This window comes from Lithobates pipiens, unplaced genomic scaffold, assembly GCF_037356315.1.
Source record: "Lithobates pipiens isolate NorthernLeopardFrog02 unplaced genomic scaffold, aLitPip1_a1.2 Scaffold_23, whole genome shotgun sequence".
In the NCBI taxonomy this organism is placed as follows: domain Eukaryota; kingdom Metazoa; phylum Chordata; class Amphibia; order Anura; family Ranidae; genus Lithobates; species Lithobates pipiens.
Window position 1 is genome coordinate 291,721,209 of NW_027507785.1, and position 18,969 is coordinate 291,740,177.

General features: G+C 47.0%; 1 protein-coding gene across 1 annotated transcript; it reads left to right on the forward strand.

Annotated features, from left to right (window-relative positions):
* Positions 1 to 449: 449 nt before the first annotated feature.
* CUNH1orf52 (chromosome unknown C1orf52 homolog) lies at positions 450 to 8,914 on the forward strand. The gene is made up of 3 exons (XM_077450321.1): positions 450 to 770; positions 5,118 to 5,322; positions 8,430 to 8,914. The coding sequence occupies exons 1-3, from the start codon at positions 525 to 527 to the stop codon at positions 8,474 to 8,476; spliced, it is 498 nt and encodes a 165-aa protein (XP_077306447.1). The 5' UTR covers positions 450 to 524; the 3' UTR covers positions 8,477 to 8,914.
* The last annotated feature ends 10,055 nt before the right edge of the window (positions 8,915 to 18,969 follow it).

Consider the following 18,969-nt stretch of genomic DNA (forward strand, 5'->3'; position numbering starts at 1 on the left):
CTGTGCACATATTGCATGACATAAAAAATTGCAACTACCACCATTTTATTCACCAGGGCCTCTGATTTCAGAAAATATACACTTTTTGAGGTGGAATTGGGGGGGTCATTTCTAGCAAAAAAAATGCAGATTTTAGTTAACACGTGTGCAAAAATGATAAAACTGCCCTGCTCGACAATTAAAGACACAAGGACTTTCTGAGTTGCTGACAAGGACAGGAATACAGCTCAGGCCTATTAGATTCCCTCTGACTCTTGCCCTGCATGCCTGTAACTCAGAAGCCGGTGACAGCCCAGCAGATGGCATTTTCAGCAGTGCAGCCCCCATACAGATATCTGTGCAGAAGGCGAATACAGGGCTCTGCAGAGGGTGCAGTGCGCGGAGGGGCCGCTGGGTGGCGCTGTTCAGCAGCAGGACGCTTCTCTTTCCCTCCGTACGTAGAGAGTGCGTGAGTGTGCACCCGGAAATGTCTCCCCTCTCCCCTGGAAGCGGTGCTGGTGAGGGACGGTGTTACAGGGTGCACCATGGCGGCGGAGGAAAAGGATCCTCTGAGTTATTTCGCGGAATATGGGAGTTCGGACAGTAGTAGTGAGGAGGAGGACGGGGAAGAGGAGAAGAGGGCGGCGGAGGTGAAGAGGCCGCCCCCAGCACGCCGCCTGCCCGGACCTGATGAGCTCTTCCAGACTGTCAGCCGCCCGGCCTTCCTGTCCGCACCTTCCAGCTCCTCGACCATTAACTGGGAGAAGAGGCTCATCCGACCCCCCGAGGAGGTGACCCTGGAGGAGGGTTGGGGGATACATAGAGGATGGGGGGGCTGTACGAATAGATTTGGATGGGGGGCTATTTGAAAATGGGGATGGGTAGGCCCCGGGAGAGAGTTGGGGGGATGGGTAGGTCCTAAGAGAGAGTTGGGGGATGGATAGGTCCTGAGAGAGTGTTGGGGGACAGGAAGGTCCTGGGAGAGAGTTGGGGGACAGGAAGGTCCCGGGAGAGAGTTGGGGGACAGGAAGGTCCCGGGAGAGAGTTGGGGGACGGGTAGGTCCCGGGAGAGAGTTGGGGGACGGGTAGGTCCCAGGAGAGAGTTGGGGGACAGGAATGTCCTGGGAGAGAGTTGGGGAACGGGTAGGTCCCGGGAGAGAGTTGGGGGACGGGTAGGTCCCGGGAGAGAGTTGGGGGACGGGTAGGTCCCGGGAGAGAGTTGGGGGACAGGAACGTCCTGGGAGAGAGTTGGGGAACGGGTAGGTCCCGGGAGAGAGTTGGGGGACGGGTAGGTCCCGGGAGAGAGTTGGGGGACGGGTAGGTCCCGGGAGAGAGTTGGGGGACAGGAAGGTCCCGGGAGAGAGTTGGGGGACGGGTAGGTCCCGGGAGAGAGTTGGGGAACGGGTAGGTCCCGGGAGAGAGTTGGGGGACGGGTAGGTCCCGGGAGAGAGTTGGGGGACAGGAACGTCCTGGGAGAGAGTTGGGGAACGGGTAGGTCCCGGGAGAGAGTTGGGGAACGGGTAGGTCCCGGGAGAGAGTTGGGGGACGGGTAGGTCCGGGGAGAGAGTTGGGGGACGGGTAGGTCCCGGGAGAGAGTTGGGGGACAGGAAGGTCCCGGGAGAGAGTTGGGGAACGGGTAGGTCCCGGGAGAGAGTTGGGGGACGGGTAGGTCCCGGGAGAGAGTTGGGGGACGGGTAGGTCCCGGGAGAGAGTTGGGGGACAGGAAGGTCCCGGGAGAGAGTTGGGGGACAGGAAGGTCCCGGGAGAGAGTTGGGGGACAGGAAGGTCCCGGGAGAGAGTTGGGGGACAGGAAGGTCCCGGGAGAGAGTTGGGGGACGGGTAGGTCCCGGGAGAGAGTTGGGGGACGGGTAGGTCCCGGGAGAGAGTTGGGGAACGGGTAGGTCCCGGGAGAGAGTTGGGGAACGGGTAGGTCCCGGGAGAGAGTTGGGGGACGGGTAGGTCCCGGGAGAGAGTTGGGGGACGGGTAGGTCCCGGGAGAGAGTTGGGGAACGGGTAGGTCCCGGGAGAGAGTTGGGGGACGGGTAGGTCCCGGGAGAGAGTTGGGGGACGGGTAGGTCCCGGGAGAGAGTTGGGGGACGGGTAGGTCCCGGGAGAGAGTTGGGGGACAGGAATGTCCTGGGAGAGAGTTGGGGAACGGGTAGGTCCCGGGAGAGAGTTGGGGGACGGGTAGGTCCCGGGAGAGAGTTGGGGGACGGGTAGGTCCCGGGAGAGAGTTGGGGGACAGGAACGTCCTGGGAGAGAGTTGGGGAACGGGTAGGTCCCGGGAGAGAGTTGGGGGACGGGTAGGTCCCGGGAGAGAGTTGGGGGACGGGTAGGTCCCGGGAGAGAGTTGGGGGACGGGTAGGTCCCGGGAGAGAGTTGGGGGACGGGTAGGTCCCGGGAGAGAGTTGGGAGACGGGTAGGTCCCGGGAGAGAGTTGGGAGACGGGTAGGTCCCGGGAGAGAGTTGGGAGACGGGTAGGTCCCGGGAGAGAGTTGGGAGACGGGTAGGTCCCGGGAGAGAGTTGGGAGACGGGTAGGTCCCGGGAGAGAGTTGGGAGACGGGTAGGTCCCGGGAGAGAGTTGGGGGACGGGTAGGTCCCGGGAGAGAGTTGGGAGACGGGTAGGTCCCGGGAGAGAGTTGGGAGACGGGTAGGTCCCGGGAGAGAGTTGGGAGACGGGTAGGTCCCGGGAGAGAGTTGGGAGACGGGTAGGTCCCGGGAGAGAGTTGGGAGACGGGTAGGTCCCGGGAGAGAGTTGGGAGACGGGTAGGTCCCGGGAGAGAGTTGGGAGACGGGTAGGTCCCGGGAGAGAGTTGGGGGACGGGTAGGTCCCGGGAGAGAGTTGGGGGACGGGTAGGTCCCGGGAGAGAGTTGGGGGGACGGGTAGGTCCCGGGAGAGAGTTGGGGGGACGGGTAGGTCCCGGGAGAGAGTTGGGGGGACGGGTAGGTCCCGGGAGAGAGTTGGGGGGACGGGTAGGTCCCGGGAGAGAGTTGGGGGGACGGGTAGGTCCCGGGAGAGAGTTGGGGGGACGGGTAGGTCCCGGGAGAGAGTTGGGGGGACGGGTAGGTCCCGGGAGAGAGTTGGGAGACGGGTAGGTCCCGGGAGAGAGTTGGGAGACGGGTAGGTCCCGGGAGAGAGTTGGGAGACGGGTAGGTCCCGGGAGAGAGTTGGGAGACGGGTAGGTCCCGGGCGAGAGTTGGGGGGACGGGTAGGTCCCTGGCCGGGAGAGAGATGGGAAGAAGAAGTGGAGTCATTGTGATGAAGGGCTTACAAGAGAGAGAGGTACACAGGGATATGGGATTTACAGGTTGGATGGAGATTAGTGTTTTTACTCTTAGATTATTAAAAGATGTTCACACTTTTATCACCTTACCTGGCACAGTTGAGGCCAGGGTGGCAAAATAATAAACTTTGCCAAACATTTTAGTTCCCTGCTTTGTCCCGTGGTGTTCATACAAGTTGACATTTCTGCTCTGCTCTATTGAAAATGTTTTCCTTCTGATTGTTGCCATGTGGGATCTGTACAAACATTATCCCAACATTCACCAAAATCCAATAAATACATTTTATACCAGGGGTGAGAGGTCTTGGTACAATCGCTGCCTCCCCAAGATATAGGTATAAAGATTAGGCAAGAGAAAATGGGAGTTTAAAGGTGCTGAATTAATTAACTTTGAAACAATATCAATTTCATAATTTTATTATACATATATAAATTGAAAAATTATTTTTAAAAGAGAAAACAAACCTTTGTATTGCAACCGCATTATTTTGTGTGCTGTTTTTTTTATTTTTATTTTTATTTAAATTTATATATGTTTAATAAAATTATGAAATTGATATTGTTTCAAAGTTAATTAATTTTGCACCTTTTAAACTCCCATTTTCACTTGCTTAATCTTTACACTCCAATCCAATGTCAGTGATTAGTTTCTATAGATTGCTGCCCCTTTATGATGCCAGCTGTGATGCCGTGTCTGTGTTCAGTTCCCTGTGGCATCAAGAAGAATCTCAGATTCCGGTCAGGATTAATGGAGACTTCACAAGCCTGAACAGGGCCAACTAAACTCATCTCGGAATGAATATTACCGTATATACTCGAGTATAAGCCGAGATTTTCAGCCTCTTTTTTGAGGCTGAAAGTGCCCCCCTCGGCTTATACTCGAGTCATCGCTGTCTGCCCGCTCGATCAGCGTGTCGAGCAGACAGACAGCGGCCATTCTATTCAAAAGCCGCGCCTCCGGCTCCGCCTTCGCCTGTGATAGGCGGAACACTGAATTTCCCAGCAGCCTGTGTTCCGCCTATCACGGACATCGTATCATCCTCGTACTACGGACGAGGATGATACGACGTCTGTGATAGGCGGAACACAGGCTGCTGGGAAATTCAGTGTTCCGCCTATCACAGGCGAAGGCGGCGGCGCAGCTTTTGAATTTTACAATGGCCGCCGACGAAGAGGGCACGGGACGGAGGCAAGGCAAGGCACGGCACGGCACGGGACGGGACGGGGGCAAGGCAAGGCACGACACGGGACGGATGCAAGGAGGCACGGCACGGCAAGGAGGCAAGGAGGCAAGGCACGGGACGGAGGCTCGGGACAAAGGTAGGCTGGACACACACACACACACACACACACACACACACACACACACACACACACACACACACACACACACACACACACACACACACGGATGGAGACACACACAGGGATGGATGGATGGAGACACACACACACACAGGGATGGATGGATGGATGGAGACACACACACACAGGGATGGATGGATGGATGGACACACACACACACAGGGATGGATGGACGGACACACAGGGATGGACGGACACACAGGGATGGACGGACACACAGGGATGGACGGACACACACACAGGGATGGACAGGCATGTCTCACCCTCGGCTTATACACGAGTCAATAAGTTTGCCAGTTTTTTTGGGGGTAAATTGGGGGCCTCGGCTTATATTCGGGTCGGCCTATACTCGAGTATATACGGTATATACAGAGTTCATTATGTCACAGCTCTGCTTTACAATTAGTTTTTTTTAGCAAACTCTGCACTTGCTCTCTTCTCTTCTTCAGTATCTGATGATCTGTAATGTTCTTATTTTATTGGAACAGCCTCCCAGAGAGTTTAAAGCATGGAAAATGAATGCAGTTCCTCCTCCAGCATCCTACAAGGTAGAAGAAAAGAAGGGGCCACCCCCTGAAATGGACATGGCTATAAAATGGTCCAGTATGTACCAAGACAATGGAGATGATGCTCCTCAACAGGTGACCAAGGCTAAGTTTCTTCCAGATGAAGAGACAGCTACTGACTCTCCAGGTAGGAGAACATTCCTAGGTCATACAATCTCCATACTGTATACAGCGTAAAGGGCATAAGTAGGGTTAGACCCTTTGTCAGATTTTATTGCTACCTCTTTCCCTGCTTCATTCCTCTGTCCTGGTGAGCTTTGTTGCGGAGACAGAAAATGGGGGTAAAGCCAGCCATAGATGGATCGAATCTTGTCCTTGTTCAGCAGGGACCAGCTTAGATTCAACCCATCTATGGGCAGATTGGTTGTACCCAAGTCGATCCGTCAGATTTTTTTTTTTTTTTGCATGTGATTACTGCCGGCGGCTATAGCTTTTGGCAGTAATCATTGTGTTCTGCCAGCCAGGAAGGCTCCCCGTGCCCCCTACCAGCAGAATACAATAGCACTGCAAGAGGAATTCCCCCATCAACAGTGACTGTGTCGATGGGGGAATCGAGCGATATTCATTCCTGTAACCCATGGAAAGAAAATCAAATCATCTATGGCTTGCTTTAAACCCAAAGATTTGCATTGTCATCCAAGCAAGAGGTGAGGGAAAATCCTTGAGTGAGGATATCTGTTCCTATGACCACTCTCTCCTTTAATTTGGAGAGATTTCTTCTAAATTCCTGTTGTGTCTCCAAAATTAAAATAACCTGATAGATGTGCTAACCCTTTCCTACATGATATAAAACTGCTAAAAAAAAGTTTGATTTTATATTGTGTAGGTATAATTTTCCTGTCTTTTTTTTCAGTAAAAATTATATGAAAAGAAAAATGTTTTGGCTTTATATACCCTGCGGGGCAGAAAGCAGTAAATCTGACATTCATTGCATGTGAATCTTCCAGGTGTATGTGTTTTTATATCGCAGTTCTGATGACAACCAGGCATCCCCTCACTTTGGAGGGATTTCCTGTATTGGCTATGAGATAGGACATGAAGGGAAGTCTCCTTCGATGTCAGTTAGGTGTGTCAGCTTACTATGTTCATGGAGTTCTGTGGACAGAGTAATGCACATACCTCATGCAGTAGTGAAGCATGTGCCCCACTACTGGCAGACTGTCTGTTGAATACAGCTTATTTAGTCTGAAATCATTCAACCAGGCTACAAGGGACTGCACCAGCAGGGTGCGTAATGCGGCAGGGAACGCTGCCTTTTTGGGGGGTTTTCAGTTTATTTGGCCATTGGGTTGTTAAATCTGATATACTGGATATGTATCCCAATGGCCAGCTAAACAAGGTCAGCTAGCAATGCTTCTGCTAATTTTGAGGCAGTGACTTGGGATTGTCAGTCTGCAACAGGAAGTGCTGTCACTGGTAGGATCTAAGAAACTTTGTAATATATTCACAAAAGGGGGAGATGTGCTGAAATCCTAAACACATCTCTTGTCCCAAGGCAGGTGTCTCCATATTATGGCCCTTCAGTTGTTCAGGAACTACAATTCCCATCATGCCTAGTCATGTCTGTGAATGTCAGAGTTTTACAAAGCCTGATGGGACATATTGTTCTGCAACAGCTGGAGGGTCATAGTTTGGCGATCCCTGTCCATAGATGAATTACAGTGAGTGGGCTTTGTCACCCTAGCAAAAGAATGCAGCCTCAACATCTAAGGCCTAGCAAGCTGCAGTTTATTCTGTTTCTGTTTTTGTTCTTGGGCTTAGATTAATGAAAGTTGCAGATTTAAACCGATTGAAGGTAACTTTTTAAAATACGTGATCCAGCACTTCCAGGTAGGGGGTGTGCAATGTGTCGGTGCTGGGATTAGACACGGCACAAGTCGATCAGCAGGTGCTGGCCAATTATGTCCGATGGCACCCGCAGATCGGCTATCCAAAACGAAAAAAAAGTTTTGCCTTTAATTGCACCTTAAAGAGGAAGTAAACCCTGATGGGTTTACTTCCTCTTTCATTCCCTGCAAAGGCAAAGCATAATGGACTACTATGCATCGCATAGTAGTCCGTTATGTGTCACTTACCTGACACAGGAGCCAGCAAAGTCGCCGCTGTCCCCTGTAGTCCGCCGCATCCATCTTGCTGGTGGCGTTTCGCAGCTCCGCCGCTGTCATTCGGCGAAGCCGCGATGACGTCACTCCCGCGCATGCGCACGGGAGTCGACACGCGCGGCAGCTACATTTTTGGAAATGCCGTGCTCAGTGCGCCTGCGCGCCTCTGTCTACGGTGCCCGTTTTCGGGGAAATATCTCCTAAACCATATAGGTTTAGGAGATATTGCTTGGACCTACAGGTAAGCCTTAATCTAGGCTTACCTGTAGGTCAAAGTGGTTTGTAAGGGTTTACAACCACTTTAAAGCAGGGGTCTCAAACTGGCGGCCCTCCAGCTGTTGGAAAACTACAAGTCCCATCATGTCTGGGGGAGTCATGCTTGTAACTGTCAGCCTTGCAATGCCTCATGGGACTTGTAGTTTTGCAACAGCTGGAGGGCCACCAGTTTGAGACCCCTGCTTTAAAGTAATGCAGTGCCGTATCTCAAACAAAGCCCTGGTCATGAAGGGGGGGGGGGGGTAAATCTTCCAGAAGTCAAGTGGTTATAAACCACTTTGCCTCATTTACTAAGCTCTGGAGCAACTGCACTTGCAAAAAACTTGCAAAAAAAAACTTTGCCTTTGGTAAACCCAATCCCATAGAGTCTCTACTACAAATATTTATCGGCTAGGATTTTTTTTTTTTTTTTTTTTTTCATTTAGCTTTTGCTTCTGCTTTAGGGTTTGTTCAGATGGATGCTGACCCCCGTCCTGTGTGCAGGCCTTTGTTATTTCACCTGCATCCAGGAAACCTGTACAGCTGGATGCAGCCGCACGGATACAGCCGCATGTTAAAATTAGGATTTGGTGCATGGACCTTCATGTACTCTGTCTGCATTCAGCTCTATGCAGTCGCTCCTGCTGGAGTGTCAAATGTGGCTGTGTCCGTGCAGCCACTACATTTACATGCACGCAGCCGGGGGCAGGTGAAGGCACAATAACAGGAGCCTGCACACTGGATGGGTGTTGGTGCCTTTCTGAATGAAGCCTTAAAGCAAACCCAGTGTTTTGAATTGAGATTTACTATTGTTTTAAAGCTCTTGCTTTAGACTGCAAGCCATCATCTCTGCTATTTATTTTTGTTTTTCTTCCAGATGAACAGGAGGAACCATCAACTGCAAAAAAGCGAAAGGTTTCATAGCTGTAATTTGGACACAAGCAGTCTGCATCTGATTGGAAAACCGATCTCCTGGAGTCACCTGACCTCCAGAATGCAGTCATAACCGAGTGTAGATATCTCACATGTCCCTAGTCACCAGTTCCTGAGCATTGAGCATACATGTGAGAGAGCAGGACTACTGTATATGCTGTATAGCACACACTTGTCTTGGTGAATGTAATGAGTTGTAAAGAGCCTTCTGTCTAGCAATACATCAATGCTTTTATTTACTTTTTTTTTTATTTCTCTCAATCAGCGAAAATGCAGTTTGGTTCTGCCGCTCGTCTGCATTGTCTTAGAAACCTTTTATAAAGGAGTGTGTTTCAAACTAAGTTATTGTAATAATCCCCCACAGGGGCTGTTTTACAGGTAAAATAATTTGTAAATAGTTCACCGAAATAAAATCTACATTTGATAAAATCGTGTGCCTTTGGCTCTTTTTTTTTTTTTTATTTTTTTTTTTTAAATCTTGTTTTCTTTATAATTCAACCAGAGTTTAAAGCAGTATTAAACCCAGAAGCGAACCTTTATTATATTGCAGCTTACCAATTCTTAGATGTGTATTGTTTCCTTTTTTAGGTTTTATTTCTTCTGTTTTCATCTGGTGATCTGGCCAGTAAGTCTTTTGTTTTTCAACAAAAAAAGCTCTCTTGCAGTTACAGGGATAAGGAAATCGCTTTAACACCCGCAGGGTGCTTAACCACTTAAGCCACGGACCATTTTGCTGGCTTAAGACCAGAGCACTTTTTGCGATTCGGCACTGCGATGCTTTAACTGACAATTGCACGGTCGTGCAATGTTGAGGTCCTTTTTTTCCCACAAATAGAGCTTTCTTTTTCTTTTGGTGGTATTTGATCACCTCTGCGGTTTTTATTTTTTGCACTATAAACAAAAAAGAGCAACAATTTTGAAAAAAAATAAGCATTTTTTTTTTTTTACTTTTTGCTATAATAAATATCCCCAAAAAATATATAAAAAAATGTTTTCAGTGTGGCTGTGATTTACAGATCACTGATCTCTGCTCCAATCGCAGGGAGCAGAAATCAGTGTCGCTTGTTGCTAGGCAGAACGGGGAGATGCTGTTTACATCGGCATCTCCCCGTGAGACGATCACAGGTATCCCCGCGGTCGCACTCACGGGGGTCCCGACCGGCCTGCGATGCAGCGGCGGCAATTTTAAATGGACGTACCTGTACGCCAATTTGCCTGTCCGTGCCATTCTGCCGATGTACATCAGGAAGCAGTTAAAATTATCAGCATTTATTTATGTGAAACCTTTATCCCAAAAGGAAAAAACACTGTGTGTATATGTGTATGTATGTATGTAGATAGATATATAGAGTGTGTGTGTGTGTGTGTGTATGTATGTGTGTATATATATATATATATATATATATATATATATATATATATATATATATATATATATAATATGCGCACAGAAACAAGGGATATCATTTACAATTGGCATCGTTTAAAAAAGTAATTACCTTTTGCAGGAGCTTTTTGTAAATGTAGATAAACTTCCTGATTCCTGGAGGGGGGAGGAGGCCTACAACCTATTACACTGCACGTGTTGCTCTGAGCATGTGCGAGATCTGGAGGGTAACCAGCATGCATGGAATACAGGAAGACATACAGTCTGGCTTCAGATGGCCGTGGACTGCTGGGACTTACAAAAGTAAGAAATCAATGGTGAAAAAGGCAAAACTGCCCTTAGTTTACAGCATACCTTTTACTAGAATACATTAAGCACGAGGATTATAGGGGTATTTTTTTTTTTATCGAAAAAGTAAAATTTCGGCCGGAACACCGCTTTAAGGACTGAGCCTCTTCTTTTTTTTTCCCCCTCTATGTGCTGTGCTGGTCTTTGCCTCTTTTTATCATGTTTTTAAATGTCTTTGCCTGGTATTTGTGAAGTTCCAAAATGAAAAGCTGCAGATTCAAATGAGTAAACAGTGGACATTAATAAAAATAAAATAGAAGCTGCTTTCTCCATTGGCAATGATGGATTATGGGAAAATACACTGCAGGTACATTCATTTTATTATCACTACCTGTTTGTTCTGGCTTGGCCTCTCCTGAACAGTCCTGTGCCCTAAAGCAACAATAAAACCAAAAATACAGTATATTGCAACTTTACCAAGCCTTAGAAGTGGCAGCTGCATTCGTTTTCCTTTCTTAGTCTTTTTGTCACCTCTATTTTCACCTAGTGATCTGGTCAGTAACACGCCTCCTGTAATGGCACTCTGGATGAAGGAGCAAAGGGGCAACTTTGGACAGAAGCATTGTTAGTCTGGGAGGAAGGGCATGTTAGATGTACTAGCAGATTTAGATTTAGCAAATTGAAGCCAAACTGCAGTTAGGCAAGCAGGTACAGCAACAGTTTTTCTTTTGGGATAAAGGTTTTACATGAATAAATAAAAGCTGATCATTGTAAGCATTCTGTCAGTGGTAAATGGTTTGTCTCAAATGGAATTTATCCAAAAAGTGCATTCTATGCATCCAAACAAATAGAAAATATAACAAATCAAATCATTATTATTCAACCAAAAAATTCAATAAAAGCCTCATGCATGTGTCCTGTTTCTTAATACAGGGAGTCAACAATGCCAAGAGTTGGTGAAAGCAGGGTCCATCATCTGGAGATAAATCCGAAAATCATCTGGATTATTCCCCTGGAGCTCCCGCGGCAAAGGCGTATGACATAATCAGTCACATTAATAAAGCAACCAATTTTTGGTACAAGAACTCATCCTCATCCTGTTCCTGGACTGGACTTGGGTCAAAGCAATAACTCCAAGGCCAATAATAAATAATACGTTCTCTCCTCCAGTTCCGAAACATGTCTGGTTGACGAACGGCTGTTCAGAAATTAACTGAAAAGCGCTAAATGAAAAGCGCGAATCAACTCACCAAAGATCTACTAAAACTAAATTAGCAGAAGGAGCCCAAAGGGTGGCACTAAAGAGCTGAAAAAACACGTAGTACGTCAATACTTTCGTGTTTGTTGGCTGACAATTCCTTGCCATTTGTATGCAAGACAAGATCCAGGCACACGCCTTCGGACAAAAGTCAGAGGTTTTGTGTGCGGAAAATCCGATCGTGTTTACAAGGCTTTAGAGCTATAAGGTTGATGAAAAGCAATCAAGATGCGTAGCATTAGGCTTAGACAGCCTGATGGTCAGGATTTTTGATTGTGCAATTAATGCCAGGACACATCTAGGACTTTTTTTTTGGAAGTTTTGAACTTTTGTTCTGTTTACTTCACTGTACAGCACTGGTAAATAACACAAATAAACACAGCACAGTTTGCCACTACATTGGACTGGTATCTGTGCCTGAAAGTGTCCTCACCCCAGGGAACTTTTGTACCTGCTACCTATCCCCAGCTCACAATGGTCATCATACTATACTTATCTGCTCTGTGCAGTGGTTTTGCAAAGAGCAGCCCAGATCCTCCTTTTCTCGGTTCCCTTGCCTGCTCTCCGGGCCCCTCCCTCCTGCCAAGTGCCCCCACAGCAAGCAGCTTGCTATGGGGACAGCCGAGCCACTGCTCTGTGTGTCTGTTCAGACACAGAGCCGTGGTGCATCCCCTCCCCCTCTCCCCTCTGATTGGCTCACTGACTTTGACAGCAGCGGAAGCCAATGGCGCCCGTTGTGTGTCTCAGAGCCAATCAGGAGGGAGAGTCCTGGACAGCCGAGTCTCTCGTACAATATCCCTGGATCAAGATGGGGCTCAGATAAGTATTAGGGGGGCTGCTGCATTAAGATAAAAAAAAAAACTTCTGCCTTTTCAACCACTTTAACTAGCAGGGTCACTTTATATTGGAAATCGCACAATAAATGGTGCAAGGACTTGCTGTGGCGTGCAGCCGTTTCTTATTGAATAGCATTCTCCTGTGTCAGTGTTTATGCTATAGTACGTATGCTACCATTTGGGCATTAGGAAAACCAGAAAGGTTTTACCCATACTTATTATTGAGATTATTATACAGGATTTATATAGTGCCAACAGTTTGCTCTATGCTTTACAAAATGAAGGCAGACATTACAATTTGGCACAAGAAGAATCAGAGGGTCTTGTTTGTTCTGTTTGTAATTGTAATTTTCCTCTCCTAGTGCCCATCAATGGCAGCATATGTCCCACCCTTGTCTTTAGCTATATGAGGTCAACACTTTTTTACACCTTGAAAAGTTTATTAGGAAGACAGGCATCCCCATGAAAGTAACAAGGTATTGAGAAGGAAAAGTGTCAAAGTTTTAATTTAAGGCATGAGGATTGCTAACAAACACAATGCACTCATGTATATAATGCAAACTGACACTTCTCCTTGGAGGGGCTCTCCTGTCTCCCTCCCATAGGTTAACCTAACTTAGAGACCCATGGTAGGACATACATCAATGTGTCTTTTACCTATTATTATTATTTAAGGTACTTACCGTATTTATTGGCGTATAACACGCACCCCAAGTTTAGGAGGGAATTTAAAAGAAAAAAACTTTTAGGAGGGAAGTTTAAGGAAAAACACTTACATTTAAATGCCCATCAATGCAGCCTTATCAGTGTAATTTGCAGCCTTGCATTGCAGCCTTGTCAGTTATTTGCAGGCTTGTCAGTGTCTTTGCTGTTTAAAAATGGCGCCACCGAGATACAGAGCGGATGTCCTGTGTATCTCGGCGGCGCTGGGTAGTTCTCATTATAAAGAGAGTGGTGTTGCGCTGTTCTAGGGAGAGAAAGTAGGTTGCAAGGACTATAATAAAGGATATTCTAATTGTGATAGAAATACATTACTCTGGCCATCTGGATTAATAGGCTGAAAAAATACAGAATCCAGCCGATAAAATGTCGCAATAGTATTAAAAGAACGGTCTATATTACTCTAGGTGCAACAGAAATTAATGTGCAAACAAAAAATAGTATGTACTTTCACCTTTCAGTTCAAGTGTACCATATCAAAGTTAAAAAAATGTGTAAACAAATGACTTCCATGCAAACAATGCAAGTATAAATAATGATATATAACAAATAGTGCAAAATCCGCAATAAAGTGCAAGGTGAATAGTATCACTAAAAAAATTTATATTCCATAGTGCACCAAAAACAGTGCACTAGTGCTATGTGAAAAGAAACGTGTATTCTGTGACACTCAGCTGTGCAAAATTATGCAGAGAAATATTGAATATATAAATAAATGACACAAAAATAAATTTGATCCATCAAATATATAAATGAAGATTCAGTGATTTCAAAATGAATCTGTTAATTCAGCAAATCCTTAAATTTTGTATCAGCATATAAGTACATTTAGCCATGCATATGGTGCAACAAATTCCAAAGTGCAGGTGCTTCACTGTGCCAATATAGTAATGTGTAACAGTTCACAAAGGTGCAAACATCCAGGTGTTTCCCTTACTTCGTGCGTCCACACTCTAATAAGTAATGGCCCCCTACCTTGCGGCAAAGAGGCAACCGCATATATAAAAACACTGGGCGTATTCAATTCTTCTCCCCGTATCCCTGGATCTGGATGGATAATTATCCCAATAGGTTCTCTTTTTCTCTTAGGTCTTTGTCTCTCAGTGGGAGCAAGAGCAAATCAAAAGAGGGGGAGTGCCATAGTGTAGTAGTTTCAAACAACAGCATATTTATTAAAGATATATACAGGGTACTCACATAAACTCACATAAAACAAATGTAAACAACACTTATCTCCGGCGAGCTCGTTTTGCATACGTCATTATGGAGTGCCTATCCCGTCCCTACGCGTGACGTCATGACCACGTGACTTCATCAGGGGATGAAGTCATGTGGTAGTTCTTGGCCGTTCTCTGAGACTTTTGGGTATTTTCGGCTGCACTTGGCCGTTCTCGGCTATATTCGGTCCTTTTCACCTATTTTGGGCCGTTCTCACCCATTATCGGCCACGCTCTGGCTGAAAATAGTCGAGAACGGCCGAAAATACCCGAAAGCAGCCAAGAGCGGCAGAGAAGGTTAGGAACGGCAGGGGGTCGGCGTATAACACGCACCCACGATTTTCCCCTGATTCTAAGGGGAAAAAAGTGTGTGTTATACCCCGATAAATACGGTACTTATACATTGTACATTCATATTGGTCACTGCCCTCAAGGAGCCCACAATCTAAGGTCCGTAACTCACATTCATATACTAGGGCCAATATGGATAGAGGCCAATTAGCCTACCTGCATGTCTTTGGAGTGTGGGTGGAAATTGGATTACCTGGAGCAAGCCCACACAGGCATAGGGAGAGCATGCAAACTCCAGGCGGGTAGTGTTGTGGTTGGGATTTGAACCAATGACCCTTTTTACTGCTAGGCGAGGGTGCTGCCCACTACACCACAGTGCCGCCCACCTATCCTCTCCTTCTCCTGTGAAGCCAGCCTTCCTGCCAGCCCAACCACAGCTTGCCACGCCAGCGAGGGCCTGCCAGCCACAGCCAGTTGGAGGGGAGGGGTTTAGAATCCGGCCTGGGTGCCAAATGCTCTAGGTACACCCCTACAGGGGGTGCTGCCCCCAAAACACATTATATGTTATTATTTGAGTTATTTACCAATTAAAATGTTCTTGGAATCTTTCATCTAGTTTTGGCCTCACACTCCTTTCTGTATCTCTGAGGTTTTAGCGACTGTCAGGTGCCTACAGATGGAAGGTCGCTGTGCCACCTCACCAGAGCTAATGTCCCTGTTTGAAGTTTTTCTTCAATTGACTGAATATGCAAGTATGAAAGTTCCCAGTGCACTTTGAGTATGTCGTTCTGGAGTCCTAGCATTTGGTAAAAAGAAAAACATTTATTGACTTAATAATGAATATTGAGCTGCAATAATTTGTGTCTTGTATATCTGCCTGGAGTTCTTTCATTTTGGGCTCATTTACACTTGCTTCGGCTTAAACACACATGAACAGCTAGTTTACACTTTCTTCAAAACAAGGCTTCGGACAGGCTTTGTTAAAGCTCTCTGAACGTTCTCACCAAATAAAATGATTAGCTTACAGTCCTGTTTACACCTTGCTTTTGCTTTGCTTCAGCCTTGCTTCAAAAATTATACCCCATGTAGCTTCAGTGGTGCTTCAAAGCGTCTTCAAAGCCTCCAAAGAAGTCTATGGCAAGACTCGCTTGAAGCCCCAACGAAGCCTCATCGAATCACCAAGCAAAAGCAAGGTGTAAACAGGACTGTAAGCTAACTATTTTATTTAGTAACAGGGGCTTTGACTGGCATTCAGAGAGCTTTAACAAAGCCTGTCCAAAGCCTTGTTTTGTAAACCAGCGCTTAGTGTTTAAACCTAGTCTGGCAGGACTGCTGTATTATATTTGGCCACTAGATGGCAGCAATTTCTGTTGTTTGTTTGATGCATGATGGCTGTAAGCTAAAACTAAGTCTGTAAACCACAGCAGCAGTACAGTACATCTACTGATAGCTGAAAATTATTTCCAATATGGGTTTCCTATGGGTAACTTGTACAGAAAAAACACAGAAGCAGACCACCTTTTACTGAGGGAGACTGGGATTGTGGATCTTGTATATGATTACAAAAGCGATATTTGACTCTTATACAGGGCCGTCTTAAATATTGATTGGACCCTGGGCAAACATTTTCTTGGGCCCCCCTACATGCAGTTTTTCGCACATTCTTTGAGACATCTTTGAGAGTAGCTAGACTCAAAATCAGTTTTCTGAATGAGATCAGGCAACGATTGCGATTGGTTGCCAGAGGTTACAGTGTATCACTTCCGCTCACTGACTGGCTGCTAGAGGTTACAGTACACATTATGGGTCACTGTTTATTTTCTAGAGGTTACAGCACATGATTTTTGCTTGTTGGTTGGTTGCTAGATATTACTGTACATCAATACTACTCACTGACTGGTTGCTAGAGGTTACTGGACATCTATACCATTCACTGGTTGCTAGAGGTTACTAGACATCTATACCACTCATTAATTGGTTGCTAGAGGTTACTGCACATTATTACTGCTCACTGATTGGTTCCTAGAGGTTACTGCATATCCTTACCGCTCAATGATTGGTTGCTAGAGGTTACAGCACATCATCTCTTCACTGCCTGCACACCATGGACTGGGGAGGTGAGGGGACCAATCAATAGACAGAAAACTCCTAAAAATCCTGAGATCAGTGGCAGAGCTGGGGGGGGGAGGGCGGTTGGGATCAGTGGCAGTGGGGAGGGGGATGGAATTAGTTAGGAGCCAGTACACTGTGGCAAATTCTGAATCATGTAGAGCAAAGCTGGGCAGCATTAGTAACAAAACTTCACACTGAGATATTGGGACACAGCACGGGACTAAAACTTCAAGGGATAAGGGAATTTAAACCAAGATAGTTGGCAAGTATGAGGCAGCTTCTTTGGGCCCCACAATAATGATGGGGTCCAGGGCAGCTGCCCCTTTTGCCCTGCCTTAAAAACGGTCCTGCTCTTATATTCTTGAGAGTCATATGTATCTAGTAAGCAGATTTGAGTCTTCCTCTTTCTTGATGATGGTGCATGTGGAATGGTGGTCACACTGAAGATTCAGACGCTGTTTATACTGAATATTCAGATTCTTCTTTTTTTTATTGCATTATACTACAGACTGTTTGGATATTTTTTACTTTTTTTTCTTTTTCCTGTCTATGGTAGTTTTTTAGTAAAGCACTTAATTTATACACACCGATCTGCATGCCTGTGTGAAGTGAATGCACAGTTGTACCTTGCTGGCCCATGCAAAGCAGCCTGTTGAAATGAATGAGTGGAGTGGGGGGGGGGGGGGGGGCACCGCAAGGAGATGGGGGGGGGGGGATTTGTGTTGGGAGTAGGAATTTGGGGGAAGCAAACAGTAAAAACTGTTGTAAGAGGGGACATTTGGCTGTGTGGGCTAGGAGTGGTGATACAGGGGGATTTGTATTGGGAGGTGGGTAGGAGAAAAGGATTTGTGCTAGGAGGGTCAATTTGGGGGTTTGTGCTAGAAGAGGTGGTATGGTATAAGGGGAAGGGGATTCCTGCTAGGAGGAACATTTTTTTTGGGGGGGGGGGGTCTTAGTGCACGTAGGGGTGATTGGGGGGTGTTTGTGCTAGGAGGGTGATTTGGAGTAGGAGGGGGACAGCATTTGCACTCGGAGGGGAAATTTCAGGGATGCAGGGGTGATTTTTTTGGGGGGGGGGCAATTGTGCTTTGGGGGATGGAGAGTGCAGAAATTTGTGCCCTGAGGGAGGATTTCAGCAGGGGGCACATTTTAACTGTGAGGATGGGGCATTTATGCTTAGGGGGTAATCATGCAGATTAGTGATTAATATTTTTTTTGGGGGGGGGGTTTCTGACACATAATGTTCATACTTTTTAGGGCAGGGGGTACAGTTTGGCATGTTCGCCCTGGTCTCTAAGTGACCTTGTCCCAGCACTGCTGCTGGCCGCACGGACCTGCACAGGTCTCCATGTCCATGCGATTCCAGTGCATGCATCAGAACCCAGTCTGTCTGCATCCTCATTCATGGAATGGACCCGCGCTTATGCATACCCCGGAATGTGTGTGGAGATCCAGTGGACTTTCATTGATTTCAACAGGTTGTTATCACGGGTCTGCACAGAGGGAGGCGGCTCCTTTTAACGTGCGTAAGGGTCAATATGTCCCTGTGAATGAACAGTTTACTTACTGCAATATGACTTGGTGACAGCCTCCTGCGAGCCCTGGGCAGCAGAGCTCACACTGGGAGAAGGAGGAGCAAGACACAACAGCGCTAACAAGGAGCATGCTGATAGGAGGAGAGATGAGCTCATTAGACTGTTGCTTCTCCTTTCACTTTCGGCTCGGTTCACATTGGTGGGATGCGGGAAACCCTGCGAAGTCAGTACAGGTTCCTGCGTCGCATTTGAATCGCTGCCAGTTCACACCGACCTCTGCGAACCGCTGCGGGTGTCAATACAAAGTTAATGACGCCCCCGGATCGGTTTGCAGATCGCAGTGCGAACTGTGAATTTCGGACAGAAATCGGATCGCATGACGATGACTGTGAACACCCATGCGATCTGATTCTACTGCGGACAAAAAAAAAAGGGTCCTGCACAATGGGTGTGGCTGAATTTGTATCGCATAGACATTGCATGTGATCCGCACAGTAGTGTGATGTGGGAATCACATGTGATGTCTGACATTGTTATAGTGTGAACCGGCACTTTCCAGTCCCAGGCTGGTGAAGCGACAAGATCTGTAAGTGTCACTCATCTGCAGCTGAGAAAATACAGGTCTTCTGTCCTGTCAGGCAGGGCTGAGCTGTGTAAATCTCAGGACTGGATGGACACACAGACTTACAAATCTTTTGACAGGTAAAAGAATGTAAGCTCTACGAGTTGGGCCCTCCTGTACCTTTTGTTTAGAACTGTACTGTAAGGCCCCTTTCACACTGGCCCCTTTCACTCCAATGATAAAGCCGGAGGGCTTTCACACTGGAGCGGTGCGCTAGC